This window comes from Callospermophilus lateralis, chromosome 4 (genome assembly GCF_048772815.1).
Source record: "Callospermophilus lateralis isolate mCalLat2 chromosome 4, mCalLat2.hap1, whole genome shotgun sequence".
In the NCBI taxonomy this organism is placed as follows: Eukaryota; Metazoa; Chordata; class Mammalia; order Rodentia; family Sciuridae; genus Callospermophilus; species Callospermophilus lateralis.
This window is the reverse complement of record NC_135308.1, coordinates 48,856,637-48,882,068: the sequence shown is the minus strand read 5'-3', so window position 1 is coordinate 48,882,068 and position 25,432 is coordinate 48,856,637. Positions and strand designations below refer to the sequence as shown.

The 25,432-nt window shown below is 35.6% G+C and overlaps 2 protein-coding genes across 11 annotated transcripts in view; one reads left to right on the top strand and one right to left on the bottom strand.

Annotated features, from left to right (window-relative positions):
- The window catches only part of Slc20a2 (solute carrier family 20 member 2), a 101,535-nt gene extending 89,128 nt beyond the window's left edge, over positions 1 to 12,407 (bottom strand). The window contains exons 1-4 of one of the 8 annotated variants that reach the window (XM_076853789.1): positions 11,864 to 11,961; positions 8,892 to 10,158; positions 7,907 to 8,205; positions 6,629 to 6,809 (exon numbers count right to left, since the gene is read on the bottom strand). The gene's annotated coding sequence lies outside the window, so the exon portion shown is untranslated. Of the gene's footprint in view, positions 1 to 6,628; positions 6,810 to 7,906; positions 8,217 to 8,891; positions 11,839 to 11,863; positions 11,962 to 12,170; positions 12,204 to 12,265 lie in introns of those variants that run through there. The other 7 variants (XM_076853790.1, XM_076853793.1, XM_076853792.1 and 4 more) reach the window with 7 other exon arrangements.
- On the top strand, positions 12,307 to 24,822 carry Smim19 (small integral membrane protein 19). 3 transcript variants are annotated; one of them, XM_076853800.1, is made up of 6 exons: positions 12,307 to 12,428; positions 15,824 to 15,900; positions 16,360 to 16,497; positions 18,139 to 18,260; positions 20,922 to 21,010; positions 22,720 to 24,822. In XM_076853800.1, the coding sequence occupies exons 3-5, from the start codon at positions 16,364 to 16,366 to the stop codon at positions 20,984 to 20,986; spliced, it is 321 nt and encodes a 106-aa protein (XP_076709915.1). In that variant the 5' UTR covers positions 12,307 to 12,428; positions 15,824 to 15,900; positions 16,360 to 16,363; the 3' UTR covers positions 20,987 to 21,010; positions 22,720 to 24,822. The 3 variants fall into 3 exon arrangements, with proteins under 3 accessions (XP_076709915.1, XP_076709914.1, XP_076709916.1); XM_076853799.1 differs by lacking the exon at positions 22,720 to 24,822 and having other exon boundaries at positions 20,922 to 22,582; XM_076853801.1 differs by lacking the exons at positions 12,307 to 12,428; positions 22,720 to 24,822 and adding an exon at positions 15,447 to 15,620 and having other exon boundaries at positions 20,922 to 22,582.
- Positions 24,823 to 25,432: the final 610 nt, after the last annotated feature.

Here is a 25,432-nt window from a genome sequence, read left to right as displayed (position 1 = left end):
GCAAGGTCATTAACGTCAAAATCAACATTCACCTTTGAAATGAAGTGATGAAAATGTCCTTTTACCTATATGATCTCCCTACCCCAAATTCCTAACTCTACTCTAACCATGTTTCCTCCAGGAAGACTAATACAAGTCTCAAGTGAGGAACATTCTACAAAAACATCTGGCTAATGCATCTCAAAACTATCGAGGTAATAAAAAAAATAAATCTGAGAAACTGCCATAGACAAGTGGAATCTAAGGAGATATGATGACTAAATGTAGCATGGTTTCTTGGGATCAGATACTGGGACAGAAGATATGAGGTAAAAATTAAGGAAATCTGAATAAAGTATAAACTTTTGTTAATAATAATGTATTGATATTTGTTCATAACATTAATGTAAATGTTAATAACAGAGGAAACTGGATGTGGAGTATATCAGAACTCTCTATAATATCTTTGCAACTTTTTTGTAAATGTAGAACTTTCCTAAAAGAGGTTATTTTTAGAAAGTGAGATTTAAAAAAAATATTTTTAGTTGTAGATGGACACAATTTCTTTATTTTATTTATTTATTATTATGTGGTGTTGAGGATTGAACCTAGTGCCTCACATGTGCTAGGCAAGTGCTCCACCACTGAGTTACAACCCCAGCCCCAGAAAATATTTTAAATGAAGATATAGACTTATAATATCATCGAAGTGTGGCCAAGATAAAATAAAGAGTTATAACATGTATATTATGAACCTATTTGCTTTGAAAATGTATGCATATGTATTTATAAATAAAAAGTCACGAAACCAGGCTGGCAATGCAGCTCAGTGGTAGAACACTTGCCTGGCATGCCTGAGGCCCTGGGTTCAATCCCCAGCATCACAAAAATAACAACAAAAAAGTCAGGAAACCATATATCCAAGATGTTAAACTCTGATGGTAGAATTATTAGTGATTTTCACTGCTTTTTTATTCCTTTCTGTGTTATCTGTTTTTGGTTTTTCATTAAGCAATGCCTACTCTTAACACTGGGCCTCATTACTTGTAAAATCAGGAAAAAAAGTTTTTTTGTTTTGCTTTCTTTTCTTTTCTTTTTGGGAAAAAAAATATGTATACAAAACAGAATTAACAGAGTACTCCTTAACACAAAACAAAATGCATTTATAAGACAGCCAAATTTTTAAAGGTAAAAGTTTAAAAAGTTAATACAGAAAAGTGATTGAAAGACTGGGATTTCATTAAAGTCCTGGTTTCATCACTTACTGTCACTGGACAGTTGCATAGCCTTCCTCAATTTCCTCATTTATTCAATGTTCTACAACAAACCTATTGATCTGCAGAACTCCCCTAAATTTTTTTTTTACTTATCCATATAAACATATATTGTATATTCTATATGAATATGTATATTTCTTTACAATAAATTTTATTAGAAAATCACATAATAGCAAGAATTAAGGTATGTCATGAGCCTGACCATACAGGTGACTATTATTGTTGGCAATATTAATTTTAAAAAATCCAGGTACAAATAAAACACTAAGAGGAAAAAGTTTCTCATAGAATGTAACTGGGAGCAAAGACATAACCAGTACCTCAGCTCATTCTACTCATCTGCAGAAATTTCCCAAACATTTCTGCAGGCTAGACATTCATTGTGGCAATTAAACATGCTATTGTTAACATGACCACAGCACTACTGAGAATATTCCAGTTAACACAAATGAAAGCCACTTTTCATAATCAGCTTAAACTAGCTTTCAAATATTAATGCACATTTTTCCTTCTATGGGAATACAGATTACCTATGAATATGTCAACATAAATTAATACCAGCCATAAAATACATACTAAACTTATTTAAACCTCTAAGTTATAAATAAAATAAAACTTTTTAGAAAGCAGTTTTAAAAGAAACATATATTTTTAACTTTATTAAAATCTTGAGTTAGTATTCTAGCTCAATATTGTCCTCCCTAAGTAGAAGGGATATCAAAATCTGTGGATATCAAAATCTGCAAATGGTCAAGTTCCTTATATAAAATGGTATAGTATTTGCACACATCCTCTTATGTATTTTAAATATTTAGGTTACTTATAATACCTAATACAATGTAAATTCTATGCAAATAGTTGTTATATAGCTTAGGGAATAATGACAAGGAAAAAAGTCTATACATGTTCGGTACAGAAACAATTTGTTATTTAAAAAAAAATTTTTTTTTTGGCTGGGGATGTGGCTCAAGCGGTAACATGCTTGCCTGGCATTCGTGGGGCGCTGAGTTCGATCCTCAGCACCACATAAAATAAAAAGATGTTGTGTCCACCGAAAACTGAAAAATAAATACTGAAAAAAATTCTCTCTCTCTCTTTAAAAATAATATATATATATATATATATATATATATATATATATATTTTTTTTTTTTTTTTTTTTTTTGATCCAGGGTCAGCTCAATCTGTGGATATGGAACTACTGGATATGGAACTAGCAGATACAAAGGGTTGACTGTACTGATATTTTAAAATTATCCCAATTATAAAACTTATATATAGAAAACTACAAGAGATTAATTCAATCACACTATGAATTTTTTAAAGGCCAAACAACCCAGGGTACAAGAATAATTTTTACCTAACCTGATATATCAATATGGTCTAGGCAACAGATCAAAAATCGGGTAACTTAGGAAGATAATGAAACACAAAATAATATTGAATGATTGTGCCAATTTCTTCTACACCAGAAATGTAAATTGTTCAGTCAGGGTCTGTTCAAGAAACTGATTTAAATAAAATCTTTTAAAGTAACAAAAAAAGTAACTTTGCTCCAGTCTCAAAAACATATACATATTCCAGGAAATACAGTCAGGTTGGTATATATATAAAAACCTAATGCCACAACCCTATGAAAACTTTATCTAATTTTTACTCCAAGTTTCTGGAAAGTAGTCATTACAAAGACCTATTCCAATGATGGTGAAATTCTTCCTGCTAAACTGCCTTTAGAAGTGTGTGGTACATTTTTTTTCAAATATACTCAACTGCTACAAATTTTAACTTCTTGGAGAATGCGCTTCAGTTATGAGGAGACACCAAAGTCACTGAAAGATAGCTAAGTAGATCAAGCTAAATAAACTTTTGGTTATGAAAAGAAGAATGAAAAGAAAAGGGATTTATTATAAGGTACTATTGCTATTTTTTTTTAAATAAACCTCAAAAGCAAAAACTATAAAATGGGAATTCTAAGCATTTTTGAGCAGCCACATTATCTCTGTGGTTCTGAGTTAACTCCCCAAAAAGAATTTTCTTTTTTCCTGTTCCATGTTCTGTCCTGGTTGTTTTTTCTCCAAATTCTAAACAATAACTGAATAAGGGACCATACTGGCATCTCATACAGATTATCTCATTTAATCTATATGTCAACACTACTAGATAATATCATTTTACAAATGAAGAAACTGAGGCTGAATGTTTTGAATAACTTGCCTGATCCACACAGGTAATAAGGGACAAATTACTACTTCACGTTAAAATGTATATACATTTACCAAGTATACACTTATATTCCTGATTTTTTTACGTCTCTGAACTCTGATCCCTTAGCTTATTACTTTAAGAGCATTTGCCACATTTTTTTTTCAGTTTAAAAATAAGAATTACATCTTCATATGTAGACCTTTGGTTGCTATTACAATCATTCACTTATTAACATTCCCTACTCAATTACAGCTTCCAGAGACAGTAGGCCATTCCTTATTCATCTCTACAGTCCCAAAACACAGAAAAAGACTTAGCATACCTACGAATTCCTTGTTAGTAACTTAACTGTGGTGCCGAGGACTAGCTGCTGAAGTGTGGTGACTCTCTCTGAATCATTACTGGACACTTAGTTGTTCTCTCAGCTCCCAGATACCTGACCACCACCGTCACAGGGAGGGCTTAGGCAAAAAGAGTATTCAATATGACCAGTTCCTAGTTGTAGGGATATTCTTAGTATCTTATTACCATGATATGTGATATATAGTTTTTCTTTAAGTTGAAGAACTACACTCAAATCAGTCAGCCTCTAACAGTTCAAACACATTATAAAAACCAAATTACAGCACATTCATAAATAAGAACATACAGAGGAATAATGGAAAAATAGGAGAAATGTAAATCAACAAACAGTATAAAATAAAGTCTCCCCACAAGCTATCTTTTCATTATAATACAACTAGAGTCCTAAGGGGCAAGACCACACAATTTATGTTTTCCCACACATGAAACTAGAGTCAGTTGTTAATAGCACTTCGGGAATGTAACAGTATAATTACAAAATGACACAAGTTAATATTTAAGGAGACATCATGTCTTTCAAAAATAAAAGGAACAGTTGCAAGATTAAGTCTTTTTTTTTAAACAATAAAGTTCTTAGAACTTAAAAGGAAATGCAAAACAATGCAATCATAAAACTAGTTAATGAAATTACTGGAACTTTTTATTCTTTTAGGGGATGTTTTACCTAATAAATGTTAAAGCTGTGGTTTCAGTTTTCTTTCCATTTCTAAAAACTCTTAATTAATAGACTCCTTTTCTACTAGTACTTACCTTTCTCTTTCTGTTCTTCCCATGCCCCACCCCAAACTTGATTTGGCTATTCTTTAATCTTTTAAAAAACAGGAGTAATAAATTCTCCAACTCTTGACAAAAGAGTTAAAATGACAGTACCATATGACTATCTGAACTCTTGAAAGGAGTATTAATCTTCTAGAATATCAATTTAATTCTTAGAAGCAGAAAACACAGGAAGCTTAATGTTCTAAGAAAAGTTAATAATAATTGATTCATCCTGGCTACTCAGGAAATACTCGGCAAGGATCTGTGTTCTATGCAGAGACTGACAAGAAATCCATCTAGTAATAGCTATCACACAGGGACAAGGGAAATAGAAAAGAGTTCATGGAGTAAATGCACAATGACTAAAAAGTACAGGAAGAAAATATTAATTTGGTGCTGAGAAGCAACAAAGCTAGATGACACAGAGGACAGATCAGTAAGCTACACAGACAGAAATAAATCCAAGACTGAGGTGCTAGAGGAAATGGACCATCACAGGGGATGAGAGTAAAGTACAAGTGGACAAGAGGTAAAACGGGCAGGAGCCAAGGATGACAGGTACTGAGTTATAAGAGATAACACAAAAGACTGAAAGTAGCAGATGGGGAAGGAGGTATACTCATCTTAAGAAAGGGTAAAGAGAAGAGAAAACATTTTCAATGGGAGGCTAAATTGTGGAAGTAGGCAAATAACAAATAAATCAATCAAGAAATTCTAGACAGAAGAGAGTAAAAATGTGAAAGTGGGAAAAAGTAGTAAGTAGATAGGACAGAAGATGAAAGAATTAAAAGAATGAAGTAACAAAAACAGGCCTACTGGGGAAGGAAATAGTAAAGCTAAACAAATCCTTTATGGAATTTTGCTTCATTAAATTTTGTTCTTTTTCTTCCTATTGGGTAAAACTTGATTCACAAGAGCAAAAACTTTCCTTAATTTATAGAAGAGAAAATAGATACTCATCATCAATTATAGAGTCATAACAAGTAAAAAAAGAAGACAATATAATTTATTTATATCAAGTATTGTTAACGCTAGCCAACAATCTAATTTCCTACTAAAGTGTGTATCTATACATTAATGACCTTACTGACGACTGTTTGATTTAGTTAGAAAAGCTTTCTTTCTCTCTCTGTGCATTTGGAGAAATCCCTGTTCCTTACTGTCTCCATCAACACACAAAAGGCAAGGGTAAGAAGGTAACACATCAACATCACTAAAAGAAGTTTGATGGAAATTTAATACAAGGGTTAAAATATTTTACTTGTTTTAAATTTCTACCACTCATTATTCTGGTTTTCCAGATAGATAATGCAAAACAGAAATCACCTTTCATTTCCATTTAGAAAATAAGAGCAACAACAAAACACTGAATGAGAACATAAAAATAGAAAAGAGCAAAGCTGAAAAGAATGGAAATTATTCTATTCTTGAACCTGAAAAATAATTGGGGTAGAATAGCAACCAAAGGTTTACATATGAAGATGTAATTCTTATTTTTGAACTGAAAAAAAAAATATGATAATCAGACCATCTGTGCCAAAAACTTTTTCAAGAAAAAAACAGGCATCTACAAAGGCTAGGAGAAGATGAAACTAAAGTCATAATGAATATGAACAAGAAGCAGCACATCATTCTATAAAGAAACAATTTATCCACACTTCACACCCTTGTGACTATTTGATAAGAGTCAATTTCATAAGGGCCTAAATTCCACCGAATGGTTCCTATTTTCCCTAATGCCATTTCTCTATCCACACAGGAAAAAAAACAAAAACAAAAAAAAAATTCTCCAATCATAAGCAAATTACCAGCTATTACCCTAATGGAAAATAATACACAAAAAGTGTTAACAAAGATGATGTAAGACACACATAAAGAAATGTGCTAGAATCTTGTCATTTCTATTTTCAGAACTATCTTCTTTCAGCTGCTCAAAAATCCTAAATGGTATTGGAGTTCCTTCTTGAAATGTAATTCTTCAGTTTTTTTTACCATATTCTTCCACAAATATTTTAATGAGTCACTGGGCCATTCAGTCCACTCACAGGCATCTGACACATAATTTACTTCTGGAAATGGCTGCCACTCCAACAGGCTTTGGAAGGCTTCTTGAAGAAATAAAGCTGGTCTGTTGGTCTCTATTGAGGACATGCTGAAACTAGGATTATCTCTCATATTCAAAGATGACAAAGAAGCCAATCGTACTCTGTTTCCAAGGTAAGATGCCTTAAAAAAAGAAAGAGTTAAAAATCAACCAGATTAAAAAAAATTCTAATAATGCCATGCAAACTCTTACACAACATTATATTTTAGGTGATTAAAAAGTAAATAATTCCCAACAAGAAATTTTAATGTTTCACTTCAGCTTTAAAAATACAATTAGGAAAAAAAAAAAAAAACTTTTTAAAGGGTACCACAGGATAGACAGTCAAAATATTATAAATAATCAATAATTCCTGAAAATAATAATAAAAAAAGCACTGGTTACACTGGATGGAAATTCTGGTGATAGCCTTTTCAATCTTTACCATGGTCTGATCAGAAGACAAGATTTTGACAAAATACTACTTTTCTGCCTTTGTATATTAGTCGGAAATAGTATGCCCAAGCGTACTTTATATTTGGCTGTAAAATGAGCTATGGAATTGATGACCTGAAAAGTAGGCAATTTGGCTCTTCAGAGCCAAAATTCTGGAATTATGTACTATCTGGCCATAAAATTTTGGTACAAATGAACTAGCTCTAGGTAAGTCATTTAACTCTGCCCTGATTGTCTTATCTATAAAATACAGGGCTAATTCTTTTTATAGGCAGGAGAGGCATTAGAATCACCTCAAGATGGTTTAAAATACAGACACACAGGTCCAATGCAGCCTTACTGAATCTGAATCTCTGAGGTAAAGCAAAGAGACTTGTAAATTTTATAATAAATCCTGGGTCACTATGATGTACACTCCTGGTTAATATACTAGCTATGTTTAGGATCCAGTTCTAGAACCTAAAAGTCATAAAATGGGATAGTAAAGATTTCATGAAATTATCCTAGTATCATAAAGGGAGAGACTGAAAAATCAAGTCTGATGTGCCAAAACTGGACGAATACTTCCATACAGATTCTTTTAACTCAATTTTTCCAAATTAGTTCCTCAGATATTAAAACAGAACACAAACTTTGGGGCAATATTTTATAATTTAAGCCATCACATGTTAAAATGATAGCAGCATGTCAGTTCTTCACTGTCTCAAATTATGAAGCAACCCCCAAGAACAAATGACATAACAACCTTCCCAGTAGAAATGATTTATAGTACAGAGTACTATACCTGCAAAGTGTGTGTCCACCCTGGCTGCTAACCAGGTTTGTGGCCCATGCTTCATTCAAGGGCACTTCCTCCTCTGATTCCTGGACAGCGGTGGGGTGATGTGTACACTTCCCTAACTGTGGAGTCATTTAGATTCAGTGATTGCTGATGCCCGATGTCCCCCAAATTATATTGTCAGTTCCAATAAAAGGAATATGTAATTGGACTTTCAGAGAATATAATTTTTTCTTCATCTTGCTGGGTTTTGTTTGCAGCCCTCATCTAATTGCACATGGCTTCCAACTGACTTTACTCCAGGCCTGTCACCAAATCAACAGCACAATTTTACATTTTTTTGCACCAAAAAAAAAAAAAAAAAAAAAAATTACATGGTTAGAAGTCTACTAACCAATAGTGTTCTCTATTATAGCTCAATACAAGCTGAAAAAGTTGATCAAAATTCCATGAAAGGACAAAGCAAATGGACAAAAAAGGAAACCATCAGTAACACCCACATCATGATAAATTATTAAGATTTTAAATCCAGTAAATGTTTAAAGAAAAAAAAAGGCAGTAAGATATCAAATGTTGCCTAGTATTATTTTATTTGGAGTAAGTTTTTCAACACTACATTTCTAACAAAGTCATTGTCCTATGTTCTGGTGAATCATTATTCTAGAATTCAATAGCTGTAAAGAATTCAATTCTTTACTCAGCTTTGAGATACTAAATTCTCTCCCTGTCTTTAGTCATTTCCACACATAGTGTTCCCTTGACCAATTCATCATCAACCTCTTCTATATGGAAAATTTAGCATTGTTTCTGCAGCCCAGAGCCAGCCCAGAGCCACTGCAATCTTTTATGCTACTTTGAAATTTTAAAAAGATAATCTTTTACAGCTGCAAAATAGTGAAACTTTTAGATTTCCCTCTTTGACATATAAAGTAAAACATTCCAGAGAAGCCATGAGAACTCTGAAGAGCCAAACTGCCTACTTATTACTTACATCATGATCTTGAGCTAGAAACAATTACTTTGCTGTGCCTCTGTCTCTTCATTTGAAAAACAGGGTCATGATTATACCTACTTCAAAGAATTGCTGTAAGATTCAAACAAATAAACATGTAAAGGGATTGGGGCAGTAGCTGGCACATTTTAAGCACTACATAAATGTTTGCTATTACTGCTTTATTTAGCTCCAAATTCTCATACAGCTTTACATGTGCATACAAGGTTTACCCAACTAACAATGCCTATGCTTTTGAATATCTTTGATGTTTTCCCATGGTAACTAATATTCACTCAACAAGTACACACAAACCTACTCTCTCTATATATTATACTGGATATCAAGGCAGTTCTCAAAAATGGGACTGTATAGATAAATACTCCTTGGCCTTGGGGAGCTTCTATTTTGGTTGAGGAAACAAACTATATGAAATACAATACAACATCAAGTAAGATTAAATGCCAAAGAGTGTGGTATAAACAGGTAACATTCAAAGAGCTCAAGGTGGGCTGCAGACTTGGCAGAAAAGGTAAGGCTGGAGAGGTCCTACAACAAAAGGTATGCAGGACCTTCACTAAAAGGAAGAGTATCCCAGTGTACTATTCTTACCACAAATATTTAACTCGCATCCTGCATAAGTCAAGCTCTGTTCTAGGGCCTTGGGATAAGGCAATAAGAAAGACAGAAAAAAATTATCTGCATTCTGGGAGCTTAAAGGGCACTCCATAGGAGAGCCAAGTTTTGCTCTGATTTGTTTTTTCTGGTGGGAATGGCAACAAGAGCTTTACCACAGAGCTACATCCCCAGCCTGAGGCAAGTTTTGAAATGAGAAATGAGAAGAGTTTGTCTTCCTATCACAGGAAACACAGCATCACTTAAATGCCTTGTGGACAGGAGCCCATATTTTTACTAAGTCATTAAGACTTTCCAATAGTGACAAACATAAATGGTTGTTGTTAACAATTCAGTAATTTTTCACATACTTTAATACACTATACTCTAAATCTGTTCCATTGTTTATAAAGCACACTAAGGACATATTCTCCATATTTCTTAATACAAATAACAAAAGAAATTTACAAACATATATAATTATTACCAGGATAGGTTTTGTTAACAGTTCCTAAATTTTTCCCAAAGAAAGCCTCATAATGCTTTGCTTGTATACTTTTCTGCTTTAGAGTATTCCTTACCTCCATTTTTTCCCTTTATTTAACTTCATCTACCAGAGACGTGCCCACAAATATCAAAGCTGGGATAGTGCCTATAGTAGCATGTGGTGGCAACAATCCCAAAGGTTAAGGATTCACTCCAAAATAAAATAAGTGCATCTTTTTCTTCTTAAATCAATCCATGGATGACAACTACCCATTCATTCCCTTCCCAAAGACAATGCCTTCAGTAAAGAACCCTGTTAGAAATACTGACTGACAAAGATTTCTCAGTCTTTTCCTCTTTCCAATGGTGGACCACTAGAATCTTTAGATAGGAAGTTCCAATATGCTTTAATCACAAATACACACTTCTCCAACTCTCCAAACCTTCCAATAACATCTACTCTCACAATATGCAAATTGTTAGACCCCACTCTCATTCTCAGGATTTTGGAACTGTCATTCCTATAAAAATTATCAAAGCTGCTAAAACTATTTAATTAAATCCAATCAAAACCTTAATTTCTTAATGCACAAAGTACTAGCCTCAATAGTGAATGTTTAAGATAGTTAAAGGCAAGCTAAAAATCAGGCACATAAATCTTTCACAACTACCTACACTGCAGATTAATCTAAGTCCTAACATTATATGCCAAATGAAATTGTGCAAGACTCCAACAAAGTAATAGCCAGATCACTGTTTCTTTACTTGGGTATTCAAAAATTAGCCTTCAGGCTTCATTATGTCATTTGTTTACTCTTAATTAAGAATGCCACTTAGAAATTAGATATGAAAAGAGGCCATAAAGGCTTTCCTAAAATTTACCTTTTTTCCATGTCAGTGCATAGTCTGTTCATTGGGTGATATTATATAATAGGAACTTGGATTATAAAGAGATGTGCTTTGGAAATTATTGAATACCCAAATAAAAGGACTAATTTCAGTCCTATGAAATTTTAAAGCCAATTTTTAAAAACACATTAATTTACTCTGATCCTTTTTATATTGCCAGCACTCTTATTTTACAAAAGTAGATATAAACCTCTCATGTACATATTTCACATATGGACACATTCAAATCAAACTCATGTATTCAAATATTTGGAGCAACCTTTGCTTTTGTTAAAAAAAAAAAATTATCCCTGAGATAAAGCATCTAGACCTCTTGGCTCAGTATGCAACACTGCCTATTATTGTTTCTCATTTTCAAATTTCATAGTCAAACTATGTGGTTACAAACTAATAAATACTAATATAAATAAAGCTGTTATGCTATTGTACCAAGTAACGATCTTAATCTTGTCAGAGGCGAGCTTAATTGTAGCAGAAGCTCCACAAAGGCCAGAAGAATATAACCTCTACAGCCTCAACATAGTTTTGTACGAATTATAATTAGCAGTCAGCTGATCTGAAGAACTTGCTCAAAAACGACTTCAAGCACGTGGGCAAATGGCCCTTTATTTGCAAGGCTGCACCAACCACTGAAATCTGATCACTCCAATACTGATTCTGAAATTCTACATGAATTCATTACCTGTCTCATGTTGGAAAACACGTTTTTCAAGTCACTACACCTTTTTCCCCCTAAATGCAGCAGTCATTTAAGCTAACAATCCTTACTCTACAGCATCCTGGCCACATCCAGTTTTTCAAACATTCCAACTGTCTCAGCCAAGCACCGTTTATTATGATCTGGGTAAAAGGAAAGGCAGTGTGGATAGCACACGCTTCTTCTGAAAGAGTACACTTATATATTAAAAGTAACCCTACGGTCTCTTGGGCAAAAAGAAAACCTCCGAGTGCCCCATCTTAACCTCGGCTCGCTGGACAATGCACCTTGCCCCCTCCCACGCCGAGTCCCGCGGGGCGCCAAGGCTGGCGGGAAGCTGCGCGGAACTCCCGGTGATGACCCGTCCCTGCTACTTCCCGCCCGATTTTAGCGAAGGCGCGGCACAGCACACGACGACCAGATCCACGCGGACGAACAGGCGCGGAGCCCAAACCCACCGCCGCGGGGCCCTAGCGCCGGGCCGGGGGCGCGCGGAGGGAGGGGCACTGAGGGAAGGGCCCGCGGGGCGCGGCGACGCCGCGGGGGTGGGAAGGGCGCTCGGCTCCACTCACGCGCCCGGGGGCGGCACCGGGGCCATCGCTGCGGCTCTCGCCTTCAAAAACTGAAAAGGGGGAAGGCTTAAAAAAAAAAAAAAAAAAAAAGAGACCTGGCTCCTCGTTTCATCCGGAAACCGACAGGCCGGCAGGAAATGACGAAGGCAGAGGTCGTCCGAGTCCGCTCGGTAACCGGTCCCGCGCGCCCGCCGACTCCGGGGAGGAGAGCCCGGAGCGGAGCAGCACCGGCCTCGTGCCGCCTCCAGAGCGAGCCGCGTGAGTGGCCCCGCGTCCCCGCGCTCCCGGTCCCGGCGGTCGCGTCACCGGCCCCGCCCTGCCGCGCCGCCCCGCCCCGCCCCGCCTGGCTGCGGCCGAGGGCAGCATCGCCGCCCGCCGGGCTCCGAGCACCTGCCTCGCCCTGCCCGGGCCTAGGCGGAATAGGGAACTCTGATGCTCTCGGTTCCAGGAGCGCAGGCAGGAAAGATGAACAACCCGTCTGCAACGTCTCGTGGGGCGAGACGGCCCGGGGCAGCAGGGGTTTCGCAGGAGTGTTTTGAGATGGAATCTCTCGCAGCCTGCCCGCGAGCGGCGGAAACTGTAAAAAGATCCCGGGACATTTTGGAGGTCCCTGCCCGCGGCCCCCTTCTGGGATAGAATTTTTTTTTTTTTTTTTTTTTTTTTAACCCGTCGGACTTGATTTTCTTCCGCGAGGACCAGATCTCCTACGATCCAGGTCGCAGCTGGAAGAGTTCAGGTTTGGGCATCAGATGTGTTTGACAGCCCTATCCAATGTGGCTTTGTGCAAGTTACATAACCGACCACCGCCACCTGTTACCACCCTAGTTTTCTATTCTGTAAAATGGAGCTTTAGTGCCTCCCTGTAGGGTTCTTGCGAAAATTAAATGTGGACTGCCCAGTACAGAAGCCTTCCTCCTGTAGGGGCGAAGGCCTATTAGCCTGCTTCCTTCTGCTTTCAGAACCCAAATCTTTAGTAAAAGATTTAGTAAAAGATTTCCACTCTATTTATGCAGTGGATTTTGTTTGTAGAAACTGATTCTAATCTGAATGTCACGCATTAAAAGAACAAGGTTCTAAGTGAGAAACAAAAATTATAACATTCTAGGCAGAATAAGTGAGGGTAGAACAACCTGGATATTGTATGTGTCCAAAGTAAGGACTCTAATTTTAAAATTTATGATACAATCACTTGATCCCCAGAAAAGGTCTCAACGTTAAAACCAAGTCCTAGCTGTCAGGTTTTGGGCAGCTTTATCTGGATATGTTTGTTTCCCTGGGACTTAATTCAGCTCTTCCTACTGAAATAATTCAACCATTACATCACGGGATAAATGTGAAAAAAAGGTCAGTTTTCTCAAAAGAGCCCTGAATGGCACTCTAGGCACATGACAAACTATGTTGGTAATCTTGCCCAAACATTAACTTACCAGGAATGAACCACTGAAATACCCCTAGGCATTTTACTTCAGATTCAGAGGAAGGCTGTGGTAGCATGCATTAATCACTCACAGGTGTATGTGTGTACACTTGGTCAGACTGAGCACGGTATGCTGGGAGGGGATGATCAAAGTTCAGACCACATGTGGACCTTGGGTCTGTACTGTGACTCTGAACTAGACCATTTCTTATTCCTGGCAGTCTTACAAAGCATACCATTGGTTATGATTGAGGACTGGGCAGGAAAATCCTACCCTCAGTGCAAATCTTTCACAACTACACTAAAAATAACTCAAGTGCATGTCCCTGGAACCATGGAATAGTGTCATTGCATACCAATGATGTTGTATAATATGTGTTTTATAGTTCACAATAAAGTTTTACCATTCTGGGCCAGCAGTAATTAGAAATACTCTTCTAAATATAATTAAGGGGTTACATATTTATAGCAAGAGGAAATCAAGCTTTGGGTAACAATATACCACTTACTGAGTGGCACAGGAACAGAATTTTGTAAAAGTTAAAACAAGAAATTAACCTGGTTTATTCAGGCATTAGAAAATAGGTAGGAGATACTCTCTCAGTTTGTCAGATAAAGAGCACCTGCAAAATGTCCTAGTAGCCACTGCTCTATTGTTCCCTGTTTTTCCCCCAGTTTGTTAATATCTTCCAATCCTGAAAGTTACCACCCTTGTGGAATAACTGTTTGGCCCTTCTGTGACCTCTCAAATCAGATACTTAAACTCATTTCTTTTTGCCTAACATGGTCATTGTTGTTATTTAAACATTTTGGCACCAACAATGGTTGAGATTCCATAAATTACAAAAACAATTATAGCATCTGGTCTTCCAGAAGTCTCCATCTCTAAAGTAGGCCAATTACTTATTATAAATCATGTTAAATTCAAAGAACTTCTGGAGTTCAGTTTAGAGAATAAGAATTAAAAATGAGAATATGCCAGTACCCCATATCATCCACTTTCAAAAACAAATGAAAAGTTCATACTCATTAACATCTGGGAATTGTGTATCATCTAAAGTTTAATTAAGTAGTATTTATATCTTATAAGTTTGTTTAACATAAGTTCTGTTTTTATTGTTCAATAGCTAATTTTCACAAAACCAATTGAATGTTCACCAGATATCAGTAGATGTTTTAGAGAAATTACTTTGGCCCTTATTGTTGGGAGTTTAAATTAAATGACTTCACAAAATCCACTTTATTCTCAATGAATTACAGTATGTTCCCAAACAGCTGACAAAGTTTTCCAGGGTCAGAAGGGAGAAAACATGTCACCTATTTAAGAAGCAGACCTCTTCTGAAGTTTCATTCATTTTATATAGAAGCAAGAGAGAAGAAAGAAAACCAACTGTTCCCTCAGTACATAGTTATTCATCTTACTGAACCAAATATAGATTAATGAACATTTGGGTGACTTACAGGGTGGAAGAATTTCTGCAATGCCTTCATTGTTGTAGGCAGCCTCAAAAAAAAAAAAAATTGCAAAACAACTTGGACATTCCAGATACTCTTTTTCTTGGTATTAAAAAATGGCGGGCTGTCTTATTCTTAGAAACTACAGTACAGTTATCACCTATCATTTGTTCTGTTTTTCTCCTTTTTATAGAGTGTCCAAAACAACACTTCTCTATTCCTTTCACATATTAGATCATTTTACTTAAGTCCAACACAAGGGAGAAACATCCTCTTTAAGAAAAATTCAGTTAACTTCCCACATATAAGAAAACCATTACTCTTTTACTTGAGATTTGATACACTTTCAATTACCACTCTTATTTTGTGTGGGAATGTCCAAAGAATGCATTTCCTTCAAAAGAAGTCACAGCTGTATAAATAGCAAAAAGTAACTTTTTATCCCATAGTTTCTTTAAGCCAAATTGGGCCTGAAGGACAAAAGTAGATAAACTCCAAACTTGCATTTTGGGACACATGTGGAAGAGCACTTTTCCTAGGCTGCTGTCAGGAGTGGGACATCTCAGCATCATAAGAGGGTTAGTTGGCACTGTGTTTTAAAGTATTCTGTTGCTTACATGTGGATGATGGTTACAATTTGGAAACTGTAATGACGTTTCAACTTCATTCTTTTAGTAATTTTTTTTTTTTTTTTTTTTTTTTTTTTTTAGTACTGGGCTGAACCTATTGGTTCTCTATCACTGAGCTAATCCTTTGCCCTCTTTATTTTATTTTGGCACAGGGACTTGCTCAGTTGCTCTGGCTGGCCTTGAACTTGGTATCCTCCTGCATCAGCCTCCCAAGTCACTAGGATTATAGGTAAGTGCCCCATGCCCAGCCACTTAGTAACATGTTTTATCCTGCATTGTAACCTTTAGGTAGCAGCTGTAATGTTTCAAAGTCAAGTAAGGGGAAATGTATTAGTTGCCTTAATTATCTAGTCAGGGAGTCAATAGACTTTTCCTTAAAGAGCCAGACCAAAGATATTTAGGCTTGTGAACTGTGAGACAAATTGAGGATAGTATATAGGTACTTGTAATCATTTAAAGTGTATCCATTTAGGGACTGGGGCATACATAGCTTGGTGGCAGAGAGTGTTCTTAGTATATTTGAGGCCCTGGGTTTGATTCCTGACTCAAAAAATTAAAATAAATAAGTAATATATAGTAGAATTGTAAACTCATTCTTGTCTTGAGGATTATACAAAAACAGATGATGGACTGGATTTAACCAGCAGGTCCTATGGACACCAACTCTATTTTCTTTTCTCTTTTATAGCCCCATGGCTGGAAGTTATGGAGTGATGGGTGATGATGGTTCTATTGATTACACTGTTCATGAAGCCTGGAATGAAGCCACCAATGTTTACTTGATAGTGATCCTTGTTAGCTTTGGTCTCTTCATGTATGCCAAGAGGTAAATCTGGTAGCATCTCAAAACAAATAAGAAACTGGACATTTGAAGATTTTGCAGGATTTTTGTTTTAAAAATTTGAATTGAATACATAAAAATAATTTCATTAGAATTTGTATTCCTCCTCTGACATATGCTATTGATTCTCTGGTCTCAAGCACAGGTGACTGAGGTACTGCTTTGATAATCCCATTGCTTTAAGAGGTAAAGATTTAAGTACAGCTCTTGACATCCAAGCCAGCTACTCTAAACTTTCATTTCTGTCACTTCTACTATTGCCTAATTTTCATCATGAGCCTGGGTTCTTTGTCACTCTTTAATGAGCACATTTTTTGGCCCAAGTCCCTGAAATATAGAAACTGCTATGTATTCAGTACATCTCTCTTTGCCCAGTTAAAGCTTTTCCTTGTTTCTTGTGCATGACACTCTCATGGTATTTTAAACAATATTTGTCTTGTCTGGTTACTGATCTCTTCATTTCACAAAAACTTCAGTCCCTCAGAACAAGGTACTTGTATTTTACCTTTGGATCTTTTACCTTTATGTGTCACAATATTTCCTGCTTTAATTCCAGATGCCATAGCCTAATATAGCTGTCTTCTTTTATACTCCTTGGTGCTTGTTCCCTTAGAAGAGTAAAAATAAATAAACAAGGAGGAGGTTGGATTTAAGGAGGAAAAGCTGGGCTGTAGATATAGTTCAGTGGTAGAGCGCTTGCCTAGTGTGCATAGGCCTTGTTCTCAATCTTCTGCACCTAAAAACAAAAACAAACAAAACAAAAAAAAAAAAAAAAAAAGGGAAAGCAGTATTAGTTCTGAGTAGTATCTCCTTATACCCATATGCTTCTGGTGTCCTCTACCAAGATAAAAAACAGAAGTCATTAAATAGTTCAAAATAATTAATATTCCAGAGATTATTTATTTTTGGCCTGGGGATGGTTCAGAGCCCACACTTGCTCTCAGATACATATGCTTATCCTTCCTGGCCATGTGGCTCTCCTGGAGCAGCTGGACTGTTGGCTGCTGGGACTGCAGGTGGTGGGTGGGAGAAGGCTCCACATGTCACCACTGATCTACTTGTAGGTGATAGTTTCCTCTAAAAAGAGCCATCATCTCCTCCCCACTTTTCTTTTAAAATCAGAGGCATACTGTTGCTGTTTTTAAAAAGTTGTCCTCACTAGGGCCATGTTATTATATTTAAGAAATATTTCAATTCATAATTTTATAACTTAAGTTCTGCTCACATCAGTGTATTCTCCAATCCAGTAGTTCGACTTCATTTGGATGACATGAGAGGGAGAAAAATAAGGTGTTTTTTTGTTGGTAGATTTTTTTTTTTCACATAATATCTGGCTTTTTTAGGAATTAAGAATCACAATGGAGGCAATTCACTTTGTAGAGTAAATGAATGTTTTTAGCATTTCTTTTCTCTTATAGCCACATAGCTGTACATGTACAGCTACAAGCTTTTTAATGAAAGAAAGAGTACATGAGCCAAAGAATCATATCCTAAAGACAAATTAGAATAACATAGACTTATCCTTTAAGTCTTTTAATGCGGCATCTAATTACCAGGATCATGAGAATATTACAATCCTATAGACACTCGTACAAATCTCTTTTCTGCGCTGTTTTTGTATTTTAGGAATAAAAGGAAAATTATGAGGATATTCAGCGTGCCACCTACTGAAGAAACGTCAGAGCCCAACTTTTATGACACAATGAGCAAAATTCGCTTAAGACAACAGCTGGAAATGTATTCCATTTGTAAGTAGTTCTGTGTTGAACTGTATCCACATGCATATTTAAAATTTCTGGAATTGAGTCCAAGGTTATGAACAATAGTTAGAATTAAAAACTTAGCACTTTTTTTCAGATGTTTAACATAGTTTCAGAAAAGGGACATTTTCTATGAAGCTACCAGACCTTTTGCTTGCACAGAGCACTTTCCAAGACCCCGAGGATTGTCTTAGCAATGTGTTCACATGATCATATTTTTATAAATTTGGGGGGAAAAATTAAGATTCTAGCCATCATTTGAGCCTGCTCTCTGTTCTTCTAACTTTTTTTCCTTGGACTTTCTTCCATATGGAGTGGCATTGAAGTAGCCAAGAATATTTTGGGGATCTGGCTAAAAGGAATTTGAGTTGGAGATATATTAAGTTTGGTTTGAAGTATGTATTTATAGAGTTTGTAGTCACTTATATTATAATTACTGCAAGTCAAAGTAGTAAAGAGATGGCTTCTAGGAGGATGATGTGACATCAGAGTGTTAGGTCAGGGGGTCATATCTCAAAGTTAATATGTCCTATAGTACTGAGCACTGCAAATATGTAAGCAGCAGAGAATAACAAAGTTTAAAATGTATGGGTCCTTGAGCCGGGCATGGTGGTGCATGTCCATAATCCCAGCTACTAAGGAGGCTGGGGCAACTTAGTGGGACTCCATCTCAAAAAAGAAAAAAGAAAAACATGTATTGGTCCAGAGTGAATTGTGCATGTAAACCATAACCTTTTATGCCTCCATTTAAAAGAAAAAGGTATGATTTGCATGGTTAGTGAGAAAAGCAAGAAGTGTATGTTGCTATAGTTATAAAATCAAATGATCAGAACATCCTTCTTTTTTAAAATGTCAATGTGATATAAATGCTCTGTATAATCATATAAGCATCAAGGGAGACATGGAAAGATGTACAACAGGTAATTGACATTTATTGCCTTGATGAGAGCTGTGTAGGGGTTAAGGAAAAAGGACTGGACAATTTTAAAGAGAAATGTCCACAGTAAAAACTGAAATGTGTGTGCACATGTGTTATCAGTACAAAATAAGAAACAAAACTTAATTTAACACAGCAGTATTATTCATAATAGCTAAAAGGTGGAAACAACTCAGATGTCCTTATCAGATGAGTAGAAAAGAAGAATATGCTACATATACACAATAGAATGTTGTTATGCTTTTAAAAGGAAGGCAGTTCTGACCCATGCTACAATATGGATGAAGCTTGAAGATGTTATGCTAAGTAAAATAAGCCAGTCACAAAAAGGACAGATACTATGTTCACTTACATGAGGCAAGTCAAAAAGAAAAAAAAAAAAAAAAGTAGAAAGGTGGTTGCCAGGGTGTGTAGAGAGCTATTTTTTAATGGGTGCAGAACTCAGTTTAGAATGATGAAGAGTTCTATGGATGGATGGTGGTGATGTTTGCACAACAGCATGAATGTTAATGCCACTGAATTGTGCATCTAAAAGTGTTTAAAATAGCAAATTTTATATTATATATATATATATTTTAAAGAAATCCTTTTAAAAATATTTTTTAAAATATAGAAAGTCAGAAGCTCTATGTAGAAAATTATAAGTAAAGAATTAAGTTTTCACTGATACTCAAAACAAGTTCTCTTGCGAGTAGTATACTGTAACATAGCAGGTACAATTATAAACTCAGTGTACCATTTTTTCTTTTTTGATGGGAATGACATAAAATTTATGAGAATTCCTATTTGCAGAATATATTAGTTTTCTTTTGCTGCTGTAGCAAGTTACCACAAAATTAGTGATTTAAAATGATACAAATGCATTATCTATCAGTTTTGTAGATTAGAAGTCATACAACAGTCTTGCTGGGCTGAAAGGAAAGTGTAGGCAGGTTTCCATTTTCCTGGAGGATCTAAGGGAAAATCTGTTGCCTAGCCCTTTCCAGCTCCTAAAGACTGCCTACATTCCTTGGTCGATGGCCCCATTCCTTCATTTTATAAGCCAGACACATTGCATCTGTCTGACTGTTTTTCCACACTTATATTTCCCCCTGTCTGTGAATTTATCCAGGAAAGGTTCTCTGATTCTAGGGGCCCGTGTGATTATACTGGGCCCAATAATCCAGGTTAATCTCCCCATCACCTCAATTACATCTTCAAAGTCTCTTTTGTAACATAGTCACAGATTATGGGGATTAGAATGTGGATATTTTGGGGTGGCATTATTCAAGAATATATATGGTGTGGATTTGCATATTTAAGAATCCCAACATAATGGATCATTCTTATATTGATAACTTATGTTATCAGTCTTAGACTTCTAAGTTAATGTATTTAAATTTCTTATGGTGCAGACAAAAGCATTATTATTAACTTAAGGTGAGAATAAAGGATAAGAAAGGAAATTGCAAATCATTAATAGCTTAATAAATATTAACCCTATATTTTAAAGTTCTGAGTAATCCTGATATGTAATAATAATAAACGTAAAAGTGGATTGAGCAATGTTGAGAATTCAGAAGATCAGAATGTGTAATGTTTCCTCTAAAGAATAAAATTGCCTAATTCTTAACTGTTTTTTTTTAAACTGAGACTCATTACAACAATTTAATAATGTTAGGTAGTAATTATTTAGCATTTTTATTAATTTTATCTTTTTATTTTTTTAATAGCAAGGAAATATGATCACCAGCAGCCACAAAACCAAACTGACAGTGTGCAGCTCTCATTGGAATGAGACCTCAGACAACAAGCAACAGAAGTAATTGTTATTAAACAGTACAGTAGCAACTCCTGATTCTTTCTGCTAAATCATAAATAACATTTTAAAAAATTTCTGTCTGTATATACAAAATCATTTTATTTGTGATTTTTTTTTCCCATCTTTTTTGCATTGTTTAGCTTTTTAAAATTGCTTCTCCTAGTCATTTGGTACACATCCATAGGACTCAAAAGGCCTGAACACACAGAGCCTATAAATACCCAGAAAGATACAGTTAACCAGAGATGGGGACTTTACCTTGCAGGGAATCTTTGATTTTTTTCAGGATACTGACAGTGAGAAATAAAGGCCTATCTTTGGAAGTTAAATTTCTGGAGATTATGCCACCTTCATTAGGATATTTTTCCAAAATAAAAAATCTAGTTAGTAAAATAAGTTCCTTTAAGATTTTCTAATTTAAGTGTAATATCAGTAATAGACTAATTTGTGTTCTCATTACTGTTAATGACTCTAATTAGAGATCTTTGCTTCTTCAGAACTTGTACACCTAGACCATCTTTTCTATCATGATGCATACCCATCCACTAATTTTAGAAGTTTTTCATAACTGAATTTTACCCCTTAATTGTGTTCCAGGAGTTTTTGTTTGTTTTGTTGTTGTTTTGGTTGGAACATCATGGGCTTTCTTTAGGCCCTACTGGGGTCGTCTGTTGGAAAAATGGATACCTCTACATGGGTATTGGAAACTTCCTTTTCAGTCATATCATTATCACTTGTAGTGTTACTCTCTGGTTTCTTTTGCTTTTTTAGCATAATAAGCTTTTCTGAAGATCCTCCTCTCTTGTTCCATTTTATACTATAGAATGAAATGTTTTTCCTAATTTTCATATTTATTTAAATACAACTTGTTGGAAATAGTGGTAGGGAAGTTCAACTGTTCAATTCTTACTCAAAGAATCAGTTTTGAATTAAAGCTATTCTTAATTTTAAGAGCTAATAGTGGGCTGGGGATGTGGCTCAAACAGTAGTGCGCTCGCCTGGCATGCGTGCAGCCCGGGTTCGATCCTCAGCACCACATACAAACAAAGATGTTGTGTCCGCCGAAAACTAAAAAATAAAATATTTTAAAAAAAAAGAGCTAATAGTAACTTCAATTTTTATTTCCTTTTTATTGTGAAATTAAAGAATATAAGTTTAATATGAAAATTAAAGTTTAGACAAAATAAAACCAGGGTTATTGCATTTACTTTTAAAATTTGATTATATCATTCAAAAATGTATATGTTGTACATAGTGCATTTTTGACCAAATGGAATAATTCTTTCTTAATTCACAAAAGAATCTGGATGTACCCCTTCTATAGAGAATTAAAAGGTGACTCAAGGATTATAAATGGTTTTAAATATGGGCTGGTGTAGCAGACAGGCAAAGGGACAATCTTAATTTTTGCTTTGTCTTAGGATAACCCCTGTTTGTTTTCATGAGCAGAGAATTTAGTCTGGGGAACAATCTAGGCAGATTACAGAATTAAGAATTTAATTGGGGCACAATCTGAGCAAATCATAAAAACTGGCTATCTCAGATGGTTTATAAATTAATGTATATAAATAAATATAAATGTAAATCACACAATTAAATCAGTTGTTTTATTTGTGTCCAGTAGATACAGTCAAAAACTGGTAGATTGTTGAGCATCGAACCTTGGCAAGTGACAGAGGATGAAATTACTCCTCATTTTTTCCTTATAGCTAAGTGATGGGAATTGCACACACCCCACTGGCAGAAACAACAGCAAGTTGAGCTTTGAAGTTTCTTCCCTGCTTCAACAGCTGGGCTGGGAAAGGGTGGAAGCCCTGCAGCCACACTTCAAAGTAACACCAGCTGATTGCCCTGCTTCTGCCCTGCATCTACGGAGGATCCCATGGAACTATTTTTTTTGGAAGAAAAATGGGATGACTAACAAACTAGTAATGAACTAGTAATGAATGCTCTCCTTTTTCTTGTTTCTTCTTTTTTTAATGCATTGGATATTTAGCAGTAAGCATTGGTCAGCCTCTATTGGTGCACAGCTTGAGTGTGTTAAATAACTGGATGTTTAGTTGATGCCAGCCAGCTGCACTAAGGGAAGAAATTAGCTTCCAAAGGGCACAGATGTTTGCTATTGGCCTCACACTGTGTTGTTAGGTTGAGTTATTTATATGATTCACCAGAAAATCAAATACAGGATTTATGGTAAAATTGTAATGTCCAAAATATTTTTTAAGTATTCAATAGAAATGAGATAAAGTAGTAGTAATAAAAATGAGTTTCAGATATTAAAATGAATAAATTTAACCTGGAAAATATAATTAAGGAATGGAAGAGACAAAAGAATATTGTATGGAGCCAACTAATTCATCAACCAGTGGTTATAGGGTTTATAGACAGGGTGTTGGTAATATACCATTCCTATTGTATATTCTATTTCAACAGCAGAAGTAGAATGCAAATATATGGCAGAAATCTGTATGGAAAGAAGGTGGGCATTTGGCTTACCGCCAACCTATATGCAAAATAGGATCATAAAACAGGGACTTATGCTTAGTTTTCATTTATTTTCCACTTAACTCCCTAATAAAACCGGAGTCAAACTTAGACAAAACTGTAAAGCAGGAAACATTTCCCAGCCCTTCCCATTTGTCCCTCTTCATCCTTGTATAAACCTATGGGGGAAAGATAGATCTTGTACGAGAATTTAAGAGTGGTGAAGGAATTAAGCTGAGAACTAAGATTGTGTAGAACTCTACAGACTCCTGTAGCAGATGTGGAAACTTTCCTTGATTTCCTAACCCCAGTGAAAAGAGTGGTGTTTAGCATTGGATTCTGTTATAACACATACCCTATATTTACTTTAATAATAGTAATAGTTTTTGAAAAACTATGTATGTAATGATGTGGAATGTGATGATCGTTATTATCCAAAGTACAGGTATGAAAACACGAATTGGTATGAATATACTATGTATACAACTAGAGATAGGAAAAATTGTGCTGTATGTGTAGTAAGAACTGTAATGCATTCCTCTACCATATATAAATTTTTTTAAAAAACTATGTAAGTTAGAAATATTCCACTTTCTATTCTTCTATGTAGGAAGATAAGAGAGGCCACACACTGGCTAGGCTTATAGGTCCAGCCCCAATTTTTATATTGAAAGAGCACTTTATTGTTCATCTTTTAGGTTTGAGATACATATGTACATACAAACATATTTACTTATGTCTTTGCACTGGAGATTTGGTGCTGGAGATTGATTGCTGGGTCTTGTGCATACTAAGTAGGAGCTCTATCACTGAGCCACATCCCCAGTCCTATGAAAATACATTTTGACAAATTTCAGACTAGCTGAAGAAAGTTGGGGATTTTGAACTGCAACTAGTTTGATGTTGTTAAACTTAACTTTCAGAATAAGAAATCTGAATTTCTTGAAAAAATACTCTATAAAACGTATTTATGAGAGAACAAGTAAGTGGATGTTTTGTTATTTTTGTTGTTTTTTCGCTGGGGAGAGGGGTTACATATATCTCTTAGTAACACTTTTATTTTGAAGTTTAAAAATCAGGGTAGGGGATGCAGCTCAGTGGAAGAGTACTCTCCTGGCATGCACAAGGCCATTGTTTCAATTCCCAGTGCTACAAAAATAAATTAATTAAAATCCCCCCCCCCAAAAAAATCAGGCCCATTTATAGGTGACTACAATTTAATATAATTCTTATATCTGAAAGGATTTCTACCACCTGATGTTAACATGTTATCTAGCCCAAAATAAATGCTTAGTAAATACTTGTTGAAGTAACTAGTTAATTTACTTGAAAGAATTTGTAGAATTTATATTTTTTTGTGTGTGTTTTTAAGAAATGTTTGTAGGTTACTGTTTCTGTCAATGGCAGAGTAATTTTGTCAGGCTAACTCCTATAGAGTTCAGAACAAAATGTTTTAACTCTTTGAAGGTAACAATAGGCAGATAAACTAGAAGGAAGTTGACCCTTGAAAGAAGGGGACTGGATTTGTCTGTACATGTCCTGAAGAAATTTCCAGTGCACAGTTCAGGAGCATGCTAGAACTGAAGGAGGAAGCTACTGTCCTCCTGTTTTGAGGAATATGAGGACAAAGTTCAAGGCTTCTGAAGAGACTCCAAAGTGAGGTGGACATCACAAAAAAAGTGAACCATAGAAAGAGAACTTCCAGGGCCACGTGTTGGTGTCATACACCGGTAATCCCAGTGGCTCAGGAGGCTGAGGAAGGAGGATTCCAAGTTTGAGGATAGCCTCAGCAACTAAGTAAGGTCCTAAGCAACTTATCAAGACTCTGTCTCAAAATAAAAAATAAAAAGGGGTTTGGGATGTGGCTCCATGGTTAAGCACCCTGAGTTCAATCTCTAGTACCGAAAAGAAAAAAGAAAAAGAAAGAAAGAGGACTTT